Below are 25219 nucleotides of genomic sequence, written 5' to 3'. Positions count from 1 at the left end.
AACAATACTTAAGATGATCCAAAGAATTATAAACACACACATACACACACACAGAACTATGTTATCTTTTCTACTCACAGTCCAAAAACTCTGATAATCGGGAGCATATTCAACAGCTGTTTCACACATTTCCTGCACCTCTTCCTTGGTTCCTCTTTTTGAAAATAATCTGAGGTAATGGCACCAAATCTCTGGATTGTCTTTGTTGTTTTCCAAAGCTCGAGCCAGAACATTTAAAGCAGAATCCAAGGACTCTGAACAAAGCCTATATGTATAAAAGAAGAAACAAGAACATTTTTTTTAATGTTTTAAAATATTCTTAAATCAGGCTGATATTATGTAATGAGTCCATTTTAAAGTTCTGTTTCTACTGGAACCTACTGAGGAGCTAGAATCGCCTATGACAAAAATAGATTAGGATTTTAAAATCACATCAGTCCACAAAGGGTTCTAATTTCCCACAGACCTAACAATTCCTTTTTAAGTTGATATTCAGTGAGCATTTACCAGATAAAAACACAATGTTATAAAACCCTAGATTATCAACTTCAAATGCACTTTATGTCCATGTTCAGCAATACCTTTTATGAGTTACACTTGTCTGGGAATGGGAAAAGTTAAACAATTCCCCCTCAAGGCCAGCTACTGCCAGCACAAAATATCAAAGCTTTCAATGTAACAGTTTTTTCAACGGTCAAAAGCTTGCTATCTCTTGAAGAAGATAATTGTTTCTCATGATCCTATTCATAAAATAATACAGTTCTTTTGGCCTTCACTCAGTAAGTGAGTCAGAAAAGAAAACAGTGTAACTTATCCCACATGGAAATGACACACAAGGCAAGTTAAACGAGCACCATACTCAGGTATGTGTGATATATTACCATTCTATATGCTGCCTTACTGAAGAAGCTTTTATACCAAGTTTTCAGACAGACATTCAGAAGGCCTTTTTTCAAAGATTAATTTATAATTTTAAATCATAGTAATAAAAGGTTATTCCTAGTAATAAAAGATTATTCCTGCTAATACTATCAAAAAGTAGGAGTCAGAAAATGCAATAGGTTAGTGAGAAAAATTACTATTTACCTTATTTGAAGGCATATAATACCACCCACAGAAAAAAAGTCAATTCATCAGAATTTAATGTTCCTATACAAGCTTTAAATCTCTAAATAAAAAAACTAACATATTATTTAAGTTGTTCTATTGTGATTTTATCATAATTTTAAGAGACTATCACTACTGGGGCACTTGCGTGGCACAGCCAGTTGAGTAGCTGACTCTTGGTTTCAGCTCAGGTCATGAGCTTGGTGTCATGAGATCAAGCCTTGTGTAGGGCTCCGTGCTTAGCTCGGAGTCTGCTTAGGACTCTCTCTCCCTCTCCCTCTGCTCCTTCCTCAGGTGTGCTTGCACACATGTGTCCTCTCTCTCTCCAAGAATAAATAAATCTTAAAAAAAAAAAATGCTACTAACAAAACCTGCCTTTTAAAAAGAAAAACCAATAATCAATCTTTATACCATCAGAATTTACTGTTTTAACTAATCCTACTTTGAAATAAGAACCTACTAGAGTTAAAAACTGGGGATAATTTATTACTCACACACTGAACCACGCAAACCAGTCAAGATTTAGAGTTTTTCTACTAGCTTTTAAACAATAAAGTGCTCCTGGCTTTGTCAAAAACAAAGACTTCATTGATACCATGATGGAAACGTGAGTACCATAGATGAAACAAACTTCAAACATAAAAATATAATTGTGCAACAGATGACACAAAGTTTAGAAGTAGACTTACCCCTCATTTTGATTCAAGTACTTGTATGCAAGCTTGAGCCAAAGTTGTACATGAGAAGGATTTTCAAGCACGCTTGCTTCTAAATTAGCAATGTCATCAGTCTCATTTGTAAAGTATCTAACATCGTCTGGAGTGACAACCGTATCTAAAGCTGGAACATTTATTCGGTTCTCTGGCTGGAAGGCTGGAAGGGAAAGTATCATTAGCTTTATACTTTCTCTTATCCACAGACCGAGGAAAACAATAACTGGCTTCATCTTTAAAATAATCTAAAAATCTAAAGAATCAAAATAAACACATCAGCTCATAGTTTTAAAGTAGACTGTAATATAATTTACAAACGGACACTTCTAAAAGTGAAGGGGGTGTTATTAAAAACTACACCAGGATAACAAATATAAACCAGGATTCTGCTGGGCAAACCAGAAATATGGTCTCCCTACTTCGAAGGTAAGTGGCTTCACCTAATAATTCACATTCACTAAACAGTAAAATAAACAAAATTATCATTTATGAAGATAATTTATTCCACTATACTTAAAGAAAAAGTACTATATTACTGTAAAAAGCTCATGGGATCATGTATCTATTAGATATCAAATCCACAAATAGTGAACAAATTTTGCAAACTTTAATAAGTAACACAAATTTACAATAATGTAAGATGTGCTTGACAATACAGAACTCATTCATATTCACTTTGTTCATTATTTATTCATTCTGTGATCCCACTGCATGTTAGAAAGCACAGACTAAAAACAAAATAAAATACTACACCTGCCCTCAAGGACACAGGCCAGGCAATGGGCAATCCTGCACAATGAGGAACAGCATTAAATGCCAAATGGCGTCACTGTTCTAAGAAAAAAAAAAAAAGAAAACAAAAACAGAACAAAAAACAAAACAAAACAAAACAAAAAGCCCAAGCTAGCAGATACACCAAAAAATTAGTACTGTGTTAGACAAAGATAGAACACCACAATGTAATGATTCAAGGCCTTAAATTACTTCTTACCATACTTAATTGGTCCTGTAGACTGTTCCTCATCACTACTGAAGCTATTCTCTGAAACAGGTTTCCTCCAAAACTTTGGCTTCCACTTTCTTTTATCTTTGTAGGTTGTAAATGGAGGTGCTAAAGTAGATAGGAGATTATTACCTGATATAACTAGATTTTAAAAGGGTACCCAAACAATACTCAAAATGAGCTAAAATTATTGTTAGTCAGAAATGACATACAGATGTATTTTCTGCCCTACAGAAAAAGATGGTTATTCTATTCTTTGAGCATGTTACATACATATATATACACATGTGTATTTATTTTGGAAAACATAACATCAGAAAATTTGCTATCATAAAGAAACTACACGGTCCTTGTGTGTGTCTGTGTGTGCGTGTATGCGCGCGCGCCAGAGAGAGAGAGAGAGAGACTCACTATGGCCTTTACTCTCGTTGATATTGCTAACAAGGAGAACAGCCATCTGGTCCATTGACATTCGATCTTTATTTACTCCAAAAAGTTTCTCAACATATTTTTCTGAAATTAGAAGAATATTATCTTTATTTATAAAAAGCATAAAAAACATGGATTACAGAGACAAAGCCAATTAAAAAATATAAAGAGAAGAGTAATTTAAAAATTAAAATAAAGTTTATGTTACCAGTCAAAAACATATATGCCTCCTAAAAGGCAAGGCTTCCATTACCTTAACTACTATGGCAAATCTTACCACATCATGCACCCAAGCTGGGCTCAAAAAAAAAAAAGTATTTACTGAAACAAACCAAACAAGTGAAAATTAAAGTCCCAAATTGAGAAGGACTATATAGATTCAGTGACTTCATGATCACTCTGGGTTGCGGTAAACACTAAATTTAATAAAAACCAATTCCTTTACTTCTAAAATACTTGCAGTTTAAGGTTGGATATTTGGTAACAAATCTAAAAAAAAACCTTATCAGTATTTACTTACAATGCCATAAAAATCTATGCTTTTTATAATATCAAGGTGTATAAAGTCTTTTTTATTTCTTTGTAGAATTTGAAACCACAATTTCCAATCCTTCTCTATTTATTAAAACAATAATGAATAAAAATAGGGCTCTACTTAAAAAGCAATAATAAAATTGTTACTTAATAATAGTTATTAAAATAAGAAAATAGTTAAAATTAAATATTAATATTAAAAATAATAGTTAACAAGTATGTTACTATATTCCTCTAAATAAACTGAACTATTAAGATGAGTTCTGTCCAAAGAACTTCACACAACAATGGAATATCTTCTATCCGCACTATCCTACTGGTAAGGACTTAACCACTAATGAGCTACTGAGCTCAAAAGCAGCTATCAAGCACCTAAAATGTGGCTACAGCAACTAAGGAAGAAATTTTAATTAATTTATATTTGAAAAGCAAGATATGGCTAGTGACTACTGTATTACAGCAAATCTAGATAAAATGCCATAGGTGAATGTATTGAATTATTATTACAACTCCTTAAAGACTCAACAACTAAACAAATCTAATTGCCTACATTTAAATTTTCTCTTGGAGAACAGTAAAACTCTTTCAATACCTGCTGCAGCAGCAATTTCGTCATCAGTGCTCGTCTCCGAACAACCAATCAGAGATAGATTATACGACAAAATGTCCTGGAATAGCTGTTTTCGGCTAAGTGTATAGTCTTGTGTATGCTGCCTAAAACAAAACGACAACACACAAAAGATCATCGTGTAATATGAAACCAAACTGTCTTTCAAATTATAAAATATTCACAAATAAAAGCTACTCACCACTGACAATCATCATCATTACATGTTCCTGTTAAATCAAAACGGCAGAAACACTGATCCGGTTCAATCATATTACTGTATGATACTGAGCTTAAGGGAAGTTTTTCCTTGGTTCGATAGTATGGACTAAATCTAAGGAGAAGAAAGGTAGACAAGGACATTATACTCGACAAACATTCCCTAGAAAATTGGGAAATTTTTCATTTTTCTTAATTAAAATTTCTAAGCTTTCGGTTTACTATTTATCTAACAATATCAAAGTGAACTCTAAATAACCAGAATATCAATGACAGGGACAACTTTTTTATGTCTAGAACACAGAATATCCAAAACAGAAAACAACAACAAAAAACCCTGTATTTCAAAAGCTCAGTTGGTTAAGTGTTTGACTCTTGGTTTCAGCTCAGGTCATGATCTCAGGGTTGTGGAACTGAGCCCTGCTGCAGGTTCCCTCTGCTCGAGATTCTCACCCTCTCTCTTGGCCCCTCCCTGTGCTTGTGCTCTCTCGTGTTCTCTTTCTCTGTCTCACTCCCTAATAAAATCCTTAAAAATAATGTTTTGTATCACATAATAAAATGGTATATAACACTGGGGTTTTTTTGTTTTTTGTTTTTGTTTTTTTTAAATGATGTTTTTACATTTTTAGGGATATTGGTGTCACTCTGTTGTTTTTTTTTTTTTTTATTTAAGATTTTATTTATTTATTTGAGAGAGAGACAGTGAGAGAGAGTATGAGCGAGAAGGTCAGAGAGAGAAGCAGACTCCCCGTGGAGCTGGGAGCCCGATGCAGGACTCGATCCCGGGACTCCAGGATCATGACCTGAGCCGAAGGCAGTCGTCCAACCAACTGAGCCACCCACCCATGGGGTCCCATGCTTTTTTGTTTTTTGTTTTAAGATTTTATTTATTTGACAGAGAGAGAGAAAGAGTAAGCATACAAGCAGGGGAGCAGCTGCAGGCAGAGGGAGAGGGAGAAGCAGGCTCCCCACTGAGCAGGGAGCCCAATGTGGGGCTGGATCCCAGGACCCTGAGAATCACAACCTGAGCTAAAAGCAGACGCTCAAAACACTGAGCCACTCAGGTGCCCCAACACTGGTATTTCTTGCACGTTACCAGCCAACAAAAAAACTAAGGGAAAAGCCTATAGTACCTGATATGCGTTTTACAATTTTATCCCACCCACTTACAGTCTCACAACTTCCTTCTGGAAGTAGAAATCTTTTTAAAAAGACAACCTCAATAAAGTCACCATCTTTATCAATCAATTCAACCATATCAACCATAAAATCAATTTTATGGAAGCTGGCCAAAGCATTACTTAGAATAATGGTAAAATTATTTTTAAACTTAAAAATTCTTACTTGGGGGCGCCTGGGTGGCTCAGTGGGGTAAGCCGCTGCCTTCGGCTCGGGTCATGATCTCAGGGTCCTGGGATCGAGTCCCGCATCGGGCTCTCTGCTCAGCAGGGAGCCTGCTTCCCTCTCTCTCTCTCTCTCTGCCTGCCTCTCTATCTACTTGTGATTTCTCTCTGTCAAATAAATAAATAAAATCTTTAAAAAAAAAAAAATTCAATGGGGCGCCTGGGTGGCTCAGTGGGTTGGGCCTCTACCTTCGGCTCAGGTCATGATCCCAGGGGCCTGGGATCGAGTCCCGCATTGGGCTCTCTGCTCAGCGGGGAGCCTGCTTCTCCTCATCTCTCTGTCTCTCTACCTATTTGTGATCTCTCTCTCTCTCTGTCAAATAAATAAATAAAATCTTTAAAATAAATAAATTAATTAATTAATTAAATAAAATAAAAAAATAAATAAAAATAATTCTTATTTGACTCTAATCATTTTTCCTAAAATCCCTACCAGAGATAATTCAGAGCTCTCCACAATTCCCCCAATAACCAGAAATTAGAACTTGGTAAGAATAAACCTAGTATGAGCTAAACCTTACTTCCTGATAAGGTTCAAATCTGACAATAAGACAATTTCATTTCCCCTAAAAGGACAATTCATTTTTCAGTCACCATGACGCCAATTATTTTTTTCATTATCATGAACTAGCCAAGATTATACTGTCATTAAGATCAAGGAGCAGTCCTGAAATTCAAGCTTGTCGAGTCTTTCTTTCATACCTGTAGGACTTAAAAACTAGAAGAGGACTATGGTAGGGTCTAAAAGGACACGGCTTCACTTCTGTTGTTTTACTCTGTGCTGTCACAAAATCCACATCCACAGAAATCTCCTGCAAAAGAAATCAGTAATTGCATAAAGCAAAGACAGCTAGGGTAAATCCTAGACTTTATAAAACGTATGAAATGTTCAGTTACCTGACCATGCAAAGTCTTTTCCGTAATGCCTGTAGTGGTCTTTAAAATCAACTGTTTTAAGCTATCAGCTTTTGAATATAATTTTTGTAATTCACCGATTTTTAACCCTAGAAAAAGTTCTGGTTTTTCTACTGTATTCTTAGTAGGTTTGTTGATGCATTCTTTGTTAGGCGTATCAGTGTGCTTAAGGTTAGGTTTAGTAAAAGAATTTGACTCTAAAAATGATCTTCTTCGTTCCCTGTTTGAACCTGACAAAATCTCATCATCAACATCATTTTCCTCAGTGTCCAGACTTAATTTATCTTGAGTCAAATCGTGAAGTGACGGTTGAGGTAAAGAAAATTCAGGTTCCTCTTCCACAACTGGAGCAATATTTAGTTGTTCCTTTGCTTTAAGGGCCCGGGCTTCTTTTAGTTTCTGAATTTTCAGGGCATATTCATATTCTAGCTTTTGTAATCGTCTTTTTTCCATAGCAATTAGTTCTGCTGAATGTTTTCTGGGACTTGATACTGGAGAATTGTCCAGTCTCATCATTTTGTTTGGCTGGAGAAAAAAATGATATACATATTTTACATCACTATGATTTCATAAGAATTTTTTGGTTAAGATGTGTTACCCCTACAATACAGTGCCAATATTAAAAAACTAAATCATTGACAAGAATATAATAGTTTGACAAAACTCCCCAATAGTTATGCCAGTTAATCTATAATCTATGAAAAACAAAAGACAAAGCCAAAACAAGAACTATAAAATAAAGCTTCCAAAAATGTGGACATCATTTAAAAACAAAGCTTTAGCCTGTGTGAATATGCAGGAAAAAACCCGAGTTATTTTATACATCTCTTACCCTCGGAAGTATCATGAAAACTTTTTCCTTTGCAAAAATAAAATATTCCTACAAACAACTTACTCCAAGGCGATCCTGTTCCAGTTTACGTTTTCCTATTTCTTTACTAGCCACTGCCTTTGCCCGCGCAAGCTCTTCCCCATACTTTAGAGTCAAAGCTTTCTTAATGGTAACACGTTGCTGAACTTTGTGAATCTGAAAATACAGGATATTTCTGGAAATGTAAATGTAAACCTTAGGAGAGAGGAAATACCTTCTTAAACACAGAGCAGCTTTAGGGTATGCACCTGAAAATAAAAATATGCCAATATTATGTCACAATGGAAAACAGTACAAAGGTTATACATTTTGAGGTCTTTGGTTTAAGGTTTTGTTTTAAAAAAAATCTGGACCATAAAAATGTAGAGTAAACATGAGACTACAATATCTTAAGGTAAAAAAAAACACAAAAAAAAACAGTATCTTAATGTAAAAAAAGAACATTACTTGTTCCTGAAGCTTCTTTAAAAACATTCTGTTGACACTGAGAATTTTCTCTGTTGCCTGAAGCTGTTCTGTAAGTTTTGTAATCTTTGTTTCAGCATTTCGAACAGATTCTTTCTTCTTAGCTTCTTGCTGTACGAGATTCTTTAAAACAGATTCATCTTTCATCAAGAGAATCCTAATTGAGAAATAACAAAACTCTTATTAATGTCTTTCTAAACTAGTAGGCTAACATCATCAGAATAAAAAATTTACAAAGCAATAGCTTGATTTACAAAATATACTGACAGGGCACCTGGGTGGAACAGTAGGTTAGGCATCCAACTCTTGGTTTCTCCTGAGGTCATAATCTCTGGGTGGTAAGATAGGAGGCCCACGATGGACTCTGTGCTCAGCAAGAAGTCTGTTTAAGACTCTCTTCCTCTCCCTCTGCCCCTACTCACTGCATGTGTACATACATTCTCTCAGATAATCTTAAAAACATATATACTGATATTAAAAGGATGGCTATTTTCATATGCACTAATCACACAGATATTCAAATAAACATTATTCCATTTTATGAAAACGAGGAGTCTGATCTTTTTCTTAAAAAAAAAAATCATTTAAGTCTGAGTAATGTGAATTACAGTTGAAAAACCACTACTAGATATGACTGAATCTGACCATACAAGACTCCTAAAAGATGAGGACTTTGGACAGAAAACTGCGATGTTTAACATCATTTATAATGCTCTTAATATACACACAAATAAACATCTGATTAACATAATCAAGCACACTTCAAATCTCTAACTCATTTTATCTAAAGCAAGGCAAGCAAGGGGAAAAGGAAGTCTAAATTTTTAAACAATATACAGATGTAAAGTTGGAAATGAGAATAAAAACAGAACAAAAAATAAATTTATAGATACAGATTTTCATTTTCTCAACTACTAAATATTATAGTTAAAAAAATGATGGCTCTTTCCCTGAAGATATATTTCAACAATCACAACAGCTGATATCTAGAAGGAATCATAAAGACAGAGAATATGTGATGGAATGGGGAACAGAAAGACAAAAAATTTTTGAAAACCTTTTCACTTTTTTTTAAACTTTTTTTTTTTTTTTTAAAGATTTTATTTATTTGACAGAGAGGGAGAGAGAGATCACAAGTAGGCAGAGGCAGGCAGAGAGCGAGAGAGAGGGAAGCAGGCTCCCTGCCAAGCAGAGAGGCCGATGTGAGGCTCGATCCCAGGATCCTGGGATCACGACCTGAGCCAAAGGTAGAGAGGCTTAACCCACTGAGCCACCCCCAGGCGCCCCTACCTTATTTCACTTTTTATTGAACCTACTAAATAAATGGAACTTAAGTGAATGTATTTTAATCTCCTTTAAAACACACACAATATCATTTCATACTGATAACACTGGAGATTTACAGTCACCACAGCATTTCATTTATGAAGCACATTTTTCAGATCTTCAGTATCAGTAATGTCTTAGCATCACTGTGTATCATAGTTTGGCTAGCAGCAGGTTTTCTTAGTGCATAAAATAATGGCATACTTTAGATGTATAAAATGCTGAAAACATTTATAAAGACTATTTTTAAATGTATTTTATTTTGTTCAGAATACTTAATCTCCAATGTCTTGTAATGAAATGAAAAACAGAACATATTTCTGTTTACTTATAAAAAATTTCCAGTCACTAAGTCCTTGAGCTATCTATGGTGCCTTACCAAAACATTTCAAATTACATTGTTTTTCATGATTTAAAAAAATAAAGAGTACCAAGATGGTTATAAATTTCTACCTTTTTCCATTAACTGTGGGTAGATGAACTTTTGAAGCTTATTTTAAAAATCATTAAATTATTTATACATTGCTAATTCATCACTGTGATCAACTTTTACAATCAAACTTTGAAGTTTAAGAACAAGTCAGTTAGTTAGTAACAACAGAATAAGGAACGTCTTACTTGAACAGAAACTCCCCACCTTACATATGTAAACCTATAGGGGGACTAGCGGAAAACTCACAAGTATTGATGTTAACACTTTGTTCTTCACCAACCATGATTTCAAGGTGGGTGGAGTGAAAAAGATGTATAGCCATAATCAAATATAATCATTTCTATCAAATATATGCTAATGGTCCGTATCACAAGAAAAAAATCTTTAACTATATATGGGGACAGATGTTACTATACTGTGGTGATCATTTCATACAGTACATAAATACCGTATCATTATGTTGTACACCTGAAACTAATATAATAATATATGTCAATTATACCTCAACAGAATAAATAACTTCCCCAAATATGTGAATGAATTCTAGGATTCATTATGTTCATCTTGTGAGGTTCTATTTTTTTTTTTTTTTAAGATTTTACTTATTTGATAGAGATCACAAGTAGGCAAAGAGGAAGGCAGAGAAAGAGGAGGGGAAGGAGATGGAGCAGAGAGCCAGACGTGGGGCTCGATCCCAGAACCCTGGGATCATGACCTGAGCTGAAGACAGAGGCTTTTAACCAACTGAGCCACCCAGGCGCCCCGAGGTTGTATGTTTTCAAAGTTTTGAAACACCACTCAAAACACAGTGATTTCACAAAACGTGTTAAGTTTAGGATTGTAACTTAATATTCACACATACATAACACCATATTTGATGATGTGTATTATTGAACAGACTGGGTAATGACTCTCTCCAACAAAGCAGCCCACCTTTAATAACAACAATATGGTTCCAATGAAGGTATTTCAAAAAGATGTCAAAGTTTTAAAGAAAATTCCAAAACAAAGAGTTTCATACATGTTTTTAGCAATGAATAAGCCATGTGTATATCTGAAGGGAAACAAATCTCCTTTGAAGTCTTGAAATTTTCATTTAAATATTAATACTATTATTTTATATAAACATACAATTCAATAAAATGATAGTCTTCTATGGTTTTACCAAGTATGAAAGAATCTGTAATCATATAGTATACTTTTTATGACATACAGCCACAAAAATACATCATTCTAATACAGGAACATTTAAATACATACCAATATTTAATCAGATAAAGAGGCTCACCTATGTTTTTTAAGTTTTGCTTCTGCATCTGTAACCTGCTTAGTAACCATTGCTATTCTGCCAATCCCATCAATTTCCACATCAGAGTTTCCTGGGGATGATGAACTTGTCTTCAGCTGATCTGATTTAATCAAACGCTGTTTCTCTCTACTAAAATAACCAATAAAGGTAGAAGAATTATACCAAGAAATAAATTAAAATTATTTATCTTCAAAGCTCTATTCTATTTCATAAAATAAAAATATTAATCATATTGACTAATAATGATGACCAATATGCATGACCAAGCTGGCATTCAAAGTTGAAAGTCTGCGTAGCCTGAGTATAGAGTTGTCAAATCACTATGTTGTACACCTAAAACTCGTGCAACATTATGTGTCAACTACACTTTAATTTAAAAAAAGAATACTGCTGATTCTACTAAGTATTTTTTCAGCTTTACTGAGGTATAACTGACAAAATGATATATTTAAAGTGTAAAAATGACTTAGTGTAGTTCTCTTTTATAACAGCTTTCATCTCTTCTCTAAGCTGTTTATATCTCAGTGCACCACTGTATTCAAGTCTATAAATGATTATCTGGCTCCCCCTTCTGTGAGTTATAAAAACATTAAGTCTGGATCTTGGATAAAACCAGCACCACTCATCTCCCAATGTCAATAAACTGTATAAAGACTAAGTTAAGTACTGAAATAGCACATACCTTTAAAGCTAATTACAAAAAATGCTACTCACTTGGCAATCTCTTCCTTTAACAATCTATATTCAATCTTCTTTTCTTCAGGCAAAGCTTCAGGTGTTCGCATGGGATCATTTTCTTTTTCAGATTTTGGAGGTACTTTCGGTTTTGAAGCTTGCTAGAAAATAGTTAAAGTCAACCAGATCAACAGCTTCCAAAAGAACCACTGAGATTTATACTTCACAATACAACCCGGTGCACATTTATGTAGTTAGAAATAACTGAATAACTTCATAATTATTTTCTATTTCTTTTCTTAAAACAATGCAGCCTGTTAGCAACAACTTAACTGTATGATCCACTAAATTTACAGTTTTAAAATAATTGAACTAAATCATATGTAACCTACATACATATAGTAAAAGTAGGGGTAAAAGTTATATTTAGATTTTATGTTTAATAAAAACTGTTTTCTGGTAATGTGATACAATTTTCAAAGCAATACATTTCTTTAGTACAGAGGACAATTATCCACTCAATTTTTACTAGTTTGAAAAAGGGACTAGTCAGTTGGGAAAAAAAAAAACGGATTTTTGATAGTTAAATCTAATTAAATTTGCATATTCTTCACTCTGTAAAGTCCTAAATAACACAAATACTTAAAATATTTCCACAATTCAATATATTAAAAATCTAGACCTCTAAGGTCTAATTTTTGGGGGAGGAAAAGAAACCTTTAATGACTATCAATAAATCACCTTTTAATCTTTCATTATTGCACTGACCTCAGCAGTTCGTCTTGCTTCTTTAATCATGGACTCCAATCCACCAAAAACACTATTTGTTGACTTGGAAGCCTCTCCATCAGACTCACTGTCATCTGAATCATTCAGTGTTACAACTACTGACTTATGCTTTGGAAGCTGCAAAAATAATATATTTGTTTCTTCTGATGACAAAAGTAACTATTTTTTCTTGGTTCTACCCCCAACTAGATGTGTTGCATTGGACAAGTCATTTAATCTCTTGAATTTCAATTCCTAAAAATAATGGACTCCAAGTAGAGACAGTCTATGGTTTCTTATGGTTATGCTGAATATCTAACTTAGTCACACTTCACCAATATAAGTTATTTACCCACCACATAAAATACTCTATATTTTCTATATTTCTAGAAATTCCTATGATCACCTTTCCATTAAGTTTTATTTTCCCCAACTTTCTTTTTTTTCTTTAATTACTCTGGGGCAGGGGAGGGGGGGCAGAGGGAGACAGAGAAAGAATCTTAAGCAGGCGCTCTACCCCACAACCTTGAGATTACAACTTGAGCTGAAACTAAGAATCGGATGCCTAACCAACTAGCCATCCAGGCACCCTATTTTCTCCAACTTTCTATAAAGAACCATAATGCCACCTAAGTTAGCTATCTTACCAACCAAACAAAAAATTAATAATTCTATATAGTTACTGACAAAACTTTTTTGGGGCTTTTGTGGTTATATAGAGAGGGTAAGTAGCCAAAACTGGTTTACCTAACTGAGGCAAGATTTCAACTTGGCTTTGGCTCCAATTATTTTATTTCAAAACCATTGAAAAACAAGGTAAAAAGAAACTGTCATTTCAATTTCTTTAATGGACATCAGTAAACATCGTAAATAAATCCTGCCATTACAATATAATCAATAATTGAAAAAAATACTAGCAAACATAAACAAAGGTGAAAGAAATAAAAACTAAAAGTAACTCTAGAACAAAGAAAATCTGAGTGGATTAATTTATATAGAAAAAAATGAAAAAAAAAAAAAGGCAAAAAGAAAATGCTTCTCCAAAACATTATCGCTAACTCTAATAGTTTTCAAGCAAAGAAACTGCTCCCATTTCACTATTAATAGTTTTCAATTAGCAATAATCGCGCCTCGGATAAACCTCATTGGCTACGATACTGCCACTGCGCCAAGCTGCCATTTCACTATTAATAAATAAAAATTGTTTTTACTTATATATGAATATATGTAACATATTCAAATGAACTAGGAGTTAGGGTATAAGACAGCAGCAAAATTTCATAAAAATTTCTCACAAACTGTTTAACAGAATTAATTATGTTGCTTTTTTTTACCGAGATCACAGTTCGTGGAAGACGAGGTCCTCTGTGAAACTTTGGATTCTGTATTCTAGGCTGAGATACTGTATTAATACTGACTATCGATAGATTGCTTCTTGGCACAGGCTGTGAATTGTTCAGAACTGGAGGTGAAGGTGGGTCACTGTTACTGGATGTTTCCTAAATGAGGAAAAAAGAAATATGAAACATTACTAAATAAAGAAATTTCTGTCATCTTGAAATGTCCTGAGTAAATCAGCTTCAGACTTATCATTACTCTGAAAGGCCCAATGAAACCCAGAGAAAAGCAAAGCTAAAACTAGGTTCAAGTGCACCACCTAGAGGTTCAGGCACCTAAATTACCTCTGGCTTAAAAGCTCTTTTATTTGCAAGAGACTTAAGGAGCTCTTCTCTAAGCAGCATTTCTTCCTCCTCTTCCTCATCTGCAAAAGGTGGTTTTGGAGGCTGTTCTGGATCTTCAGGCGGGAGAGGTGGTAAAGGTGGTAGAGGAGGTAGAGGTTCAAGAGAAACACACAAGCCTTCCACATAAGGCTGGCTCAAAGGTGGCATAGACTAGTTTTTTTAAAAGAGAAAAAAATAGTAATTACAGCCAAATTTTATAAATTTCAAATATTTATCTCTGGAGCAACATTAAATTTAAAAAAGATAAACTTTAGGTTACTACTTTAATTGTAAGCATAAGTGAACTAAGTGTCACTTAGTAGATCTTAAAACTAAACCAAATTCAATATTCAACCATAAAAAGTGTAATTTTTGCAAGTAAAAAAAAAATTTTTTTTGAAACATCTAATTTATGAACTTCAGGGTAATTATACAAACTTCTCCATCCCCCTTCTTATTTTCACTCAGCTTTCCAAAAGACAGAAATCAAAGTTTACAGGGTCTCTTCTCTAGATAATTACCTGAAAACAAGTGAGGATACTGAAAACCAAAACATATGATAGATATTTAAGTTAAAAAAAAAAAAATTAGGCACCAAAGGAATTCTGGAAAGAGTCCAGAGTATCTCAAGAACTATCCAAAAGAATCTCTTAGATGTTTGAGTAATGGTTTCTTAGAAAGTACTTATGAAGAAAACTAAATTTATACAAATATCGGAGTTCAGATATATTTTTGTTCCAAAGAACTGCCAGAATTTCTCTCGCCATTTAGTTCATCTATTTTCCATTTCCCAAAAGGAAACATTTCAAGCAAGAAGGGGAAAAAAAAGTTTTTTTTCATTCTGTGCTCTCAGATTCCCCTCACCTTAAGCTTCCAAGGAGGACACCAGATGTCCACCTAGGAACTGTGAAATGACAAAGAACCCATTAACCTACTGAGAGATCCGACTTGGTCTGTAGGTTCTTTCCAACTAGAAATAACCTCAAAACTTTTACTTTATGATTCTCCCACTTACTTTTTTCTTTCTTTCTTTTTTAAATGAGGGCCTGCTGTACTCTTAAAAAGAAGCTGGGGGAAAAAGAAACTAACTTCTACATACAACGTAACATTCTTTAGATGAAATTTCAAATTAAAAATAACTACTCATCAAAAGAGGAAAAAGGAAAAGAATTCATTTCTGAAAGTATCCTAATGCACTTAAGCCCAAATGCCAAAGAAGATAATGCAAAACAGCAGATAATCTTATTCTGCTTTAGAGTAAGTTTTTGGAATAGCTACCAGCTGAGAAGTAAAATGGAAACATGCTAAGTACTGAAAGGAAGTACACATAAGATTAAAAATTAGCTATGAAAAAAATCTCCAAATGGACAGCCTGCCAATATTTAATTAACTATTTATTCTATAGGTTTCAGAGCTACTAAATTTTGGTAAACAATTCTACTTTAAGCTCTCTTTAAGTATTAACTACTTTTAGTTACATACCAGTTTTTCAAAACAAGTTAGAAAAGACACAAAACAACAGAATAATTTTCTTAAAAATCACATCAATTCACACTTACAGAAACCTGAGGTGGTGGAGGCAAAGAAATAGACGGTGCTGGAGAAAAATACCCCAGGGAACATTCAGAGAAGAATGGTGGCTGCACCGGTGAAGGGGCTGTAAAAAATGTTAGGAGTTTACAAACAAATATACTTTGAAAGGAATAAATTAAGATTATGATATGCCTGAAGAAATACAAATACATCTATCTAAACAGAGTGCAAATTAGTATCTTTAACCTCCATGAGACCTCCCTACCCATTCAATAGTGTCCCTTGTCATCAGAAAGCCAGCCTTCCAACTTAAGTTGACAATTAGTGCCTTAAAACATTTTGTTCCACTTCCACTCATCTTCAGGAAAGAGAACAAGAAACACAAGAAAAATACTTTTTTTTTCTTTTTTACAAACTATTTTTAAAGGAATAATAAAACAAAAAATTCCTGAATTTGCTGAAGTGTTCTAACCAAAGGACAAACAAAAAACAAACCACTAATGTGGTAATTCCATTCCTCCCTTTATGTGGAATGAAAAAATGAACTACTTAAGTTGTATAGAAAGCAAATTGCGGGAATGAAAAGAACTGCTTCCTGCTGTATTTATCAATTAAATGTACACTCTGTCACATTTAATAATTCTGAAATAGTTAGAATCAATGCCTCTCAATGAAACTGTTAGCATTTTTCTCTTCCCTGGTAGCAGATAAAAATAATCATGCATTTTACCTTCAGTGGTTTCTTAAATCAGTGAAATACGGCAGATTGGAAACTACTCTTGCTACCCAGTAACTATAATCCTCAGGTAAAAAAACTAATGCTTCTTTATCCTAGCTGTCTCACAAGTCAATATGGTCATTACCCACATGATTTATATGGTTAACTTGTGCCTGTATGATACTAGTTGAAAATTCAATTGGCCTTTAGAACATTTTACTTCTTAAAAATAAATACCGGTAGTGAATATAGCAAAAAGCTATAATTTGACAAAGGTGAGTAAAGAGTACATTCTCTACTAATTTTTTACAAAAGTTTTTGAAAGCATAGTATGTAAAATTATTTTATAGAAACAAAGTATTAATAATATTGTTAATACTTGGGAATACAATGAAATATCTTGAAGAACCTGGAAGCAAGAAAACTTAATACTGACCAAAGAGAGTTAAATTCTGAAATCGAAACATAATATTCTGAAACAAAACATAATATGAAACAAACATAAGCCTAAAGAGTAACCAAAAAATAAACACTTTTGGTAAACATAACCCAAATCATATAGATTTTTCTGTTTCTGTCTAGACACACTAAAGTAAGATTCTCATTTTGTTTTGTTCTAACAATATGACCACAGGGAGCAAAACACTGATGATATGATCTTTCAAGTAAGTGTTCCAGTTCCTAGAATGCCAACTGCATTCAGTTATCTGCTTGTTTTACATGTTTTAATTAGTGAGAAAATAGGTCTCCCACAGAATCACCCCTGAATAGCAACTAAAGCAAGTCTCCAGCCCTCAAGAAGAATCACATCCTACAATATGCAATCTAACTGAACATTGCTCTGAGCAGTTCTAACCAGCCCCTACCGAGATGCCACTAGTAGTACCACTTACCATTTCCAAATTCCTACAAAGTAACATCACTGGAAGGAGAAAGGAACCCAAGAACACGGAAGATTTTTTTTCCACTAAAGCAGAAATTGTCTATGATATAAAGATAACTTGAGACGAAAAAAAATTTTTTTTTATTTAAAAGCAGTGTTCTCATCTTTCCCACAATCTTCATTTTTAAGAACAAACAGTTAATAGCAGACTTTAAACACTGCCTTTTTATTTAAATGCTATCTAGAAAGAAACACCTGAAAGAAAGGTTAATATTATATATTTGAAGTTTGCTTTCAAAGTATCTCCACTAAATGTCTACGGTTACCCAATTCACCAACTAACATCACTTTCATTACACATTTCTTTCAAGCTTTTGGGTAGCTTTATGATCATTGTCCATTTATGAAAACTTGTGAATATGTGAATGTTTCCAATTTGGGCTCATACCTGGAGAATTGGTTTCACTGTCTGTATCCATAGCAACTTCTTCATAGTTATCGTACTGATAAATGCCACCTCCACTATCAGTAGGTTGCTTATCTAAGGATCGTCTTAGGTCAGGATCTGAAGACTAATAACACAAGATATTTTTCAGTTTCAAATCATTTTCTGTCTTAGTCTATTCTTAGGCTAGAAATTACAAAACAATGGACAGTTATCCTCTAGGTAACAGCATCAAAAATCATATTCCTCTATAAAATAAGATGACACCAAGTTCCTGAACACTTAGAGCCTCTCTGTATGAGAAACTGGATGAATAAATTCAAGTTTTCTGCCGTCAAGACTGTATTTTAGAGGCTCCGTGGTAGCTCCGTTGATTGAGCATGTGACTCTTGGTTTCAGGTCATGATCTCATGATTGTGGGATCAAGCGCTGCACTGGGCTCTGTACTCAGTGCAGAGTCTGCTTCAGATTCTCTGTCCCTTTCCCTTACTTTCTCTCTCTCTCTCTCTAATGAATAAAAATCTTTTTTAGAAAACCCTATATTTTAAAGTATTTTGAAAAAAATACATTAACATCTTAGTTATGAATACACTGATGACAGCTGAAAACTAGAAACTCTTAGGTGATGTGTCTGTGTGTAGTTTTCTTTTTGTATTTCTTACATTTCATTCAGAGACAGTTTATAGCTAACAAAACTTATCCAGATTGGTAAGAGTAATGTGCAAATACATACTTTTCTCTTTAAAAAGATTCTAACAAAGTACTCTTTAGAAGTTCCAAGTATTATAAATTGCTTGCTTAAGCAAACCTAATTTCTAACTCCTTAAAATTAAAGAGCTCTTATTTTTTAATATCCCTCTCTTCTTCAACAGTTCATTCACAAGCATAATTTCAAATCTCAAAATCCTGAAATTTGTCACTGATAATATATCACAAGATTAATTATTAAATCTCCAGTTTACTGCCTGACACCATCCATAATAAACAATGACAATCATTATCAATGACACTACTTAGTAAAAGTTTACAAATGCTAAATAAGTAACTAAAATAAGCACAAGCACTAATGCTATGATGACTTAACTTTCTTTAAAATAGTCCATACCAATTAGTTGTGACACACTTTTAATTCTACAATACTAAATAAATGCTAAAAAAAAAAAAGAAAAAAAAGAAATTCTGCCCCTATACTTAGGGTATGGCCATTTTCCAGATAAGTCCTCACTACAATTTAGTAATCCTATTTTTTTTTTAAAGATTTTATTTATTTATTTGACAGAGAGACACAGCAAGAGAAGAAACACAAGCCAGGGGAGTGGGAGAGGGAGAAGCAGGGCCAAGCAGGGAGAAGCCGGCCAAGCAGGGATCCTGATGCAGGGCTCGATCCCAGAACCCTGAGATCACAACCCGTGCCAAAGGCAGCCACTTAATGACTAAGCCACCCAGGCGCCCCAGTAATCCTACTTTCATCTAAAGAGAAAGATGAAAAAGCCATAAGGAGACTTCGCTAACCATACTTTTTATTTTTCATTTCTTCTATTTCTTGTATCTACAACAATAGAAAACTCATTCTTTTTTTTTTTATTTGACAGACAGAGATCACAAGTAGGCAGAGAGGCAGGCAGAGAGAGAGGAGGAAGCAGAGAACAGAGCAGAGAACCCGATGTGGGGCTCGATCCAGGACCCTGGGATCATGACCTGAGCCGAAGGCAGAGGCTTTAACCCACTTTAACCCACTTTAACCCAGGCGCCCCAGAAAACTCATTCTTAATTATAATCAAACCTCCCTCTTTCCCCCAAAAGTTGTTAACAAGTTCTATTGAACACAAAAACTCTACAGTTTTTCTTAGTTGACTGTATTTATGAAGATAATAAGGACACTAAAATTTGAATAATGTTTTGACTTTATATTTTTACACTCTTTACCTTACTTCTTGATCTCCTCTTCCCACCAACCAATTTCATGAATCGATTGTACTGCTCTTCCTGATTTGAGAGATCTCGAATTTTTCTGATTTCTTCTTCTCTTTTCCTTCTCTCTTCTTCTTCAGCTTGTTTCCGCTGATCCTCTTCTTTCTGTCTTTCCTGTTCTTTTTGTTGTTGTAGTTTCTTCCATGCTTTTGTTTGCTGCTTCCTTAATGCTTGTTTAGCTTTAAATAAAAATACAGAAACATTGGTATCTATTAGAACTTTCTAGATAAAAGAAAAGAAGAGCTTTATAATTTATTTTCATTGTCATTAAATCAAATATACAAATGCTCCTCCAAGTTCTGTTTATATAGGACTGTCCCCCATTCGGGGCCCTAGAGTTCCCAAACTCCAAACTTTCTGAATTAAAATCAAAACTGTATTGATATATGAAATCAAAAGAATTTGACAGAAATGATCACCTGTAGTGCTAACTTTTTTGGCTGAATGTGTTTTCGTACTGGTTTTAACTTTTTGCTGTACAGTTTTCGTCTTAGTCAACTTTTCTTTGCTTTCCTTCATCACCTGCTGTTCTTTTTGTTGCCATTTTTTACTGGCTGACTGAAGAGCCAAAAGACGAAGTTGTAGTTCTGACAGTTCCTCTTCATCTTCACCAAGTTTCTTTGAAAAAAGAAATAGTTGTAACTTTTTAGTTTAGTTTTATTATTTGACTTTAAACATCTCACCAAGTCAAACCTTTCCAAGGATCAGAATTTAGTTGTAAAGCAAATACTTAACAGCAATATAAGTAAAATAAGGAAACTGCACTATTTACCACAGCCCTACACCTCCAATCCCTATAATACAGACAGATCAACCTGTGGAGGGTGTGTGTATATGTAAAAGAGTTAGAGGGGATGAATACAACTGATGGAATAGTATGATGCAAAAGGGAAGTTAAGTGTCAGAGATCAGCATTTAACTGAGCCTCCCAAGCAAGAAAGTAAAAATCTGATTACAGCAAATGCAAAAAGAAATCCACCCAGAAGAGGTCAAGAATGAAGAATGAAGTGGTTCCATAAACATGTGATTTATTGTTTTACAAGTAATACAGAGAACAGGTACACTGAATGTCAAGATTGAAATTTGCAAACTTTTTAACAAAATATGTATTTTATAATTCTTTAGATTTACTTACTTTTAAACAATATATGTTCTAAAACTATTTTGAACTCCCAAGACTTTCCTACAGGGAAGCTAAAACAGGAAAACAGGTTAAGGACAAATGTTTGGAAGCTTTTTTCCAACTGAAATATCTTAAATTTTTTTCACCCTACCTTTTTTTAAGGTAATTTTTAAAATCTATTCTCTACATTTTAGCTAAAATATAATTTAAAATGTCAGGTAAACTAAGCACAGATAATTTTTTTGAAGATTTTATTTATCTGACAGAGAGAGAGAGAGAGAGACACCTCACAAGTAGGCAGAGAGACAAGGAGAGGGAGAGGGGGAAGCAGGCTCCCTGCAGAGCAGAGAGCCTGAGGCGGGGATGTGGGACTCGTTCCTAGGAACCTGAGACCTTGACCTGAGCTGAAGCTGAAGGCACACGCTTAACACACTGAGCCACCCAGGAGCCCCTAAGCACAGATTTTTAATTGAAGTACATGGATATAGTGGGGACAGACATATTTGGGAGTCCTCTGGCTTCCCCATCCTTTGAAATTAAATGCAAAACTGTTTTTCTTTTATGCATATGTATAAAAAAGGAGGGAATCAGAAGAGACTAAGAAACTAAGACTCAAAAAGATCAAGGCTCACTTACCTAATAATCTTTGCTTACACATGAATTATAATCACATTTGTCTAATATCCAATTAAATTACTTAACTTCTTAAGATACCTTAACCATAAAGAAAACAGTGGGTACTTCCTACTGGTTTCACTCTACTATGAACTATTATAAATGCCTAACTGAATTGCCACCACATATTTCAGTATTTCAGTTTATCCAAACCAGGCTATAAGTACCCTTTCCACTGCTGGGAAATATATGTAACAAACGAGTTGAAAAAAATTATCTTTTTTTAACTCTAAGTCACTTAAACATACCAAATTCTACTACTTGGTCCTGTAGTTCTAGAACTGTGCTATCCAGTATGGTGGCAATGAGCCCCATGTGGCTATTTAAATTTAAATTAGCTAAAACTGAATAAGAAATTTAGTTCCTCAGCCACACTAATCACATTTCAAGTGCTTAAAAGCCACATGTGGTTAATAGCTACCATATTGAAAAGTGCAAATAAAGAATATTTCCATTATTGTAGAAAATTCAATAGGATAGTGCTGATCGAAAGCATTTAAAATAAAGCTAGATCATCACTGTTCCATGGAGACTTAAAAGTCTTTGATTACTTTTTGCAACCACTCCTTTTGGCATAAAAGAAAGAAGTTACTCGTTTAGTCATACAACTATATCCTACTTAAAGCTGCTACCTGATCAGCAAGATTACTGAACCCCATTTAACTTCTAGCTCTAACATTTAAGTCCTACATAACTTCAGGTAACTCACTTAACCTATCCATATAAATCTTCCCTCATTTGTAAACCAAATAATGTCTCCCTAATTTATGAAGTTATTTTAAGGACATTAAAAAATATATATACATGCAGACACATATGCATGTGTGTGTGTGTTTTTGTGTACATGGGTATATGTTGTATTATCAATCTTAAATTCAGGATCATCTCTTTTCTAAAGCTTCTAGGCTCTTTGCTTCATTTTAATTTACTCATAAAAACTAACTGAAATCTTAAAAGAAGGAACTGAAGGTATTTCAGATCTCTAATTCAACAAAGAAAAGGCTTGGGCTATTGAGACCTACTACATGTCAAACACAGTGCCAGGTGCCTCTGTACTTTATTCTGCTCAACCTGGCCACAATCCAGAGAACAGATGATACCACACTCATTCTGTAGAAAAGGAAATCAAGGCAAGCAAAGGCAAAGAGCTGGCAAAGTGGCAAAGAACACTCAGCTATTAAGAGGAGCTAGAACCGAAGAGCAGGTGAAGGTCTAACTCCAAAGATTTCCCATACAGGATAATCCCCCAAAAGCAGGAAAACAAACTCTCTGGGTGAAAATTAAAAGTTTCAAAAAACTAACAAAAAAGATCATCTATGGATATATATAAAAAACACTTCAATTAAATTCAATTTAACTGAACCCAGCACAAAGATACTGAAGGACATCTCTCCAAATTTTATCTTTAAGATTTATGTCCAGGGCGCCTGGGTGGCTCAGTGGGTTAAGCCGCTGCCTTCGGCTCAGGTCATGATCTCAGGGTCTTGGGATCGAGTCCCGCATCGGGCTCTCTGCTCTGCTTCCTCCTCTCTCTCTCTCTCTGCCTGCCTCTCCGACTACTTGTGATTTCTCTCTGTCAAATAAATAAATAAAATCTTTAAAAAAAAAAAAAAAAGATTTATGTCCAAATGGAGGTAATGATGAAAGAAATGACATAAAAGAAATGAGTAGAAAGCAAGACAGAACCTTCTTTCAAAAGAACAGAGTAAAGCAATATAAGAATCAGTCTTACAGAGACACCCAATTCCAGAAAGCAGAATCTTACCTTTTCAGATAGAATGTCTGAGGCACTAATTCTTCTTGTTATATTTTGTTCTTTATCTTCTAATCCTTTAAAATAAAACAGCATACTTTCAATACTCCAAAAAACAGCTATCATCAATTTAAAATAAAATGCTGTATGATATTTAGTAGTAATTATTTTAAGAAGTCTCTCGTTTTCAGAATCACTAAGAAGGAAAGAATTCTATTAGAATGAAAATCTGACCAATCTGACTTTTCATATCAGCCTCATTTCTAAAGTTATCAGGCAAAATGATTCAAAATATTAAAAAAGTTAAAACTGTACTTTGATAAAAGGACTAAGAATTAAAAGTAATTATTTCAATAACAAAATTTACATTAAGTTGGCAGCACCTTATGAGCACAAATCTACCTTAAAAAACAAGTATAAACCATAAATTTCAGACTATAAATCTAACTTTACACAAAGTCTATAAAAGCAGGTAATTGTTTAATTCACCAAACTTGTAGTTAGACACTGTCCTACCACTGTTATGGGTCTCTACAATATAGTTATTTCAATTCTGACTCAATACTTCCAAGATCAAAATTGGTTTTTGCAGTCATGCTGTATTTTTAAAATTATTATCCAGGGCGCCTGGGTGGCTCAGTGGGTTAAGCCGCTGCCTTCGGCTCAGGTCATGATCTCAGGGTCCTGAGATCGAGTCCCGCATCAGGCTCTCTGCTCAGCAGGAGCCTGCTTCCCTTCCTCTCTCTCTGCCTGCCTCTCTGCCTACTGTGATCTCTCTCTGTCAAATAAATAAATAAAATCTTTAAAAAAAAAAAAAAATTATTATCCAGAATTCTAAACTGAGCTAAAGACAATCATCAGGACACAGGTGGTAGTTAAAAACCATGTAATGAAGAACACCCTTGGAGAATGGAACAGAGGGCATTCGACAGTTGAGCAAATACAAAGGAAAACTTCAAAAAAAAAAAAAAAAAAAGGGGGACGCCTGGGTGGCTCAGTTGGTTGGACGACTGCTTTCGGCTCAGGTCATGATCCCGGAGTCCCGGGATCGAGTCCCACATCAGGCTCTCAGCTCCATGGGGAGTCTGCTTCCCTCTCTGACCTTCTCCTCGCTCATGCTCTCTCTCACTGTCTCTCTCTCAAATAAATAAATAAATAAATCTTTAAAAAAAAAAAAAAAAGGGAAAATCAGAAGGTTGTAAGAAATTCTAGATGTGTATGGTATTATTGAAACCCCCAAATTTCATATTTATCAAGAAGAACATCACTAAATATAGTAGATATGTCTACTCCCTAGAGAATATTCTCAACATTGTGGCCTGAATGGTCCTTTGAGAATATAAATTAATTATACCAGTTCTTTTGCTCAAGATCCTGCAGTAGTTCACATTTCATTTGGAATAAAAAACCAAGTTCTTATGAACCTCTATGTGATCTACCCAACCCATCATCTCTGACTTCTTGTCTTCCACTACTCAGCACCCCCCTCTCTTTTCTTTAGGGACAAGGCCTGTTATTCCTCAAATATGGCAGGTACTCTTCTGCCTTAACAGTAGTTATTCTAGTTTGTTGATTCTCAAACTTTACCAGGTATTAGAATCAACAAGAAGGCTTGTTAAA

General features: G+C 34.3%; 1 protein-coding gene and 1 pseudogene across 1 annotated transcript in view; both read right to left on the bottom strand.

Annotated features, from left to right (window-relative positions):
- The window catches only part of ZFC3H1 (zinc finger C3H1-type containing), a 54664-nt gene that overhangs the window by 16311 nt on the left and 13134 nt on the right, over nucleotides 1–25219 (bottom strand). Inside the window, exons 3-22 of the mRNA XM_059402459.1 lie at nucleotides 23612–23676; nucleotides 20468–20666; nucleotides 20004–20227; nucleotides 18081–18204; nucleotides 16058–16155; nucleotides 14460–14669; nucleotides 14112–14276; nucleotides 12778–12915; nucleotides 12049–12170; nucleotides 11314–11463; nucleotides 8249–8423; nucleotides 7826–7957; nucleotides 6913–7455; nucleotides 6718–6827; nucleotides 4596–4727; nucleotides 4379–4500; nucleotides 3235–3336; nucleotides 2812–2931; nucleotides 1797–1980; nucleotides 79–265 (exon numbers count right to left, since the gene is read on the bottom strand). Of these exons, the coding sequence (XP_059258442.1) occupies nucleotides 79–265; nucleotides 1797–1980; nucleotides 2812–2931; nucleotides 3235–3336; nucleotides 4379–4500; nucleotides 4596–4727; nucleotides 6718–6827; nucleotides 6913–7455; nucleotides 7826–7957; nucleotides 8249–8423; nucleotides 11314–11463; nucleotides 12049–12170; nucleotides 12778–12915; nucleotides 14112–14276; nucleotides 14460–14669; nucleotides 16058–16155; nucleotides 18081–18204; nucleotides 20004–20227; nucleotides 20468–20666; nucleotides 23612–23676 (3302 nt within the window). The remainder of the gene's footprint in view (nucleotides 1–78; nucleotides 266–1796; nucleotides 1981–2811; nucleotides 2932–3234; nucleotides 3337–4378; nucleotides 4501–4595; nucleotides 4728–6717; nucleotides 6828–6912; nucleotides 7456–7825; nucleotides 7958–8248; nucleotides 8424–11313; nucleotides 11464–12048; nucleotides 12171–12777; nucleotides 12916–14111; nucleotides 14277–14459; nucleotides 14670–16057; nucleotides 16156–18080; nucleotides 18205–20003; nucleotides 20228–20467; nucleotides 20667–23611; nucleotides 23677–25219) is intronic.
- On the bottom strand, nucleotides 13804–13952 carry LOC132020940 (U4 spliceosomal RNA; annotated as a pseudogene).

The sequence above is a fragment of the Mustela nigripes genome, chromosome 6, assembly GCF_022355385.1.
Source record: "Mustela nigripes isolate SB6536 chromosome 6, MUSNIG.SB6536, whole genome shotgun sequence".
NCBI classification, from domain to species: domain Eukaryota; kingdom Metazoa; phylum Chordata; class Mammalia; order Carnivora; family Mustelidae; genus Mustela; species Mustela nigripes.
The sequence above is the reverse complement of the archived record's forward strand: the minus strand, read 5'-3'. Positions and strand labels throughout refer to the sequence as shown.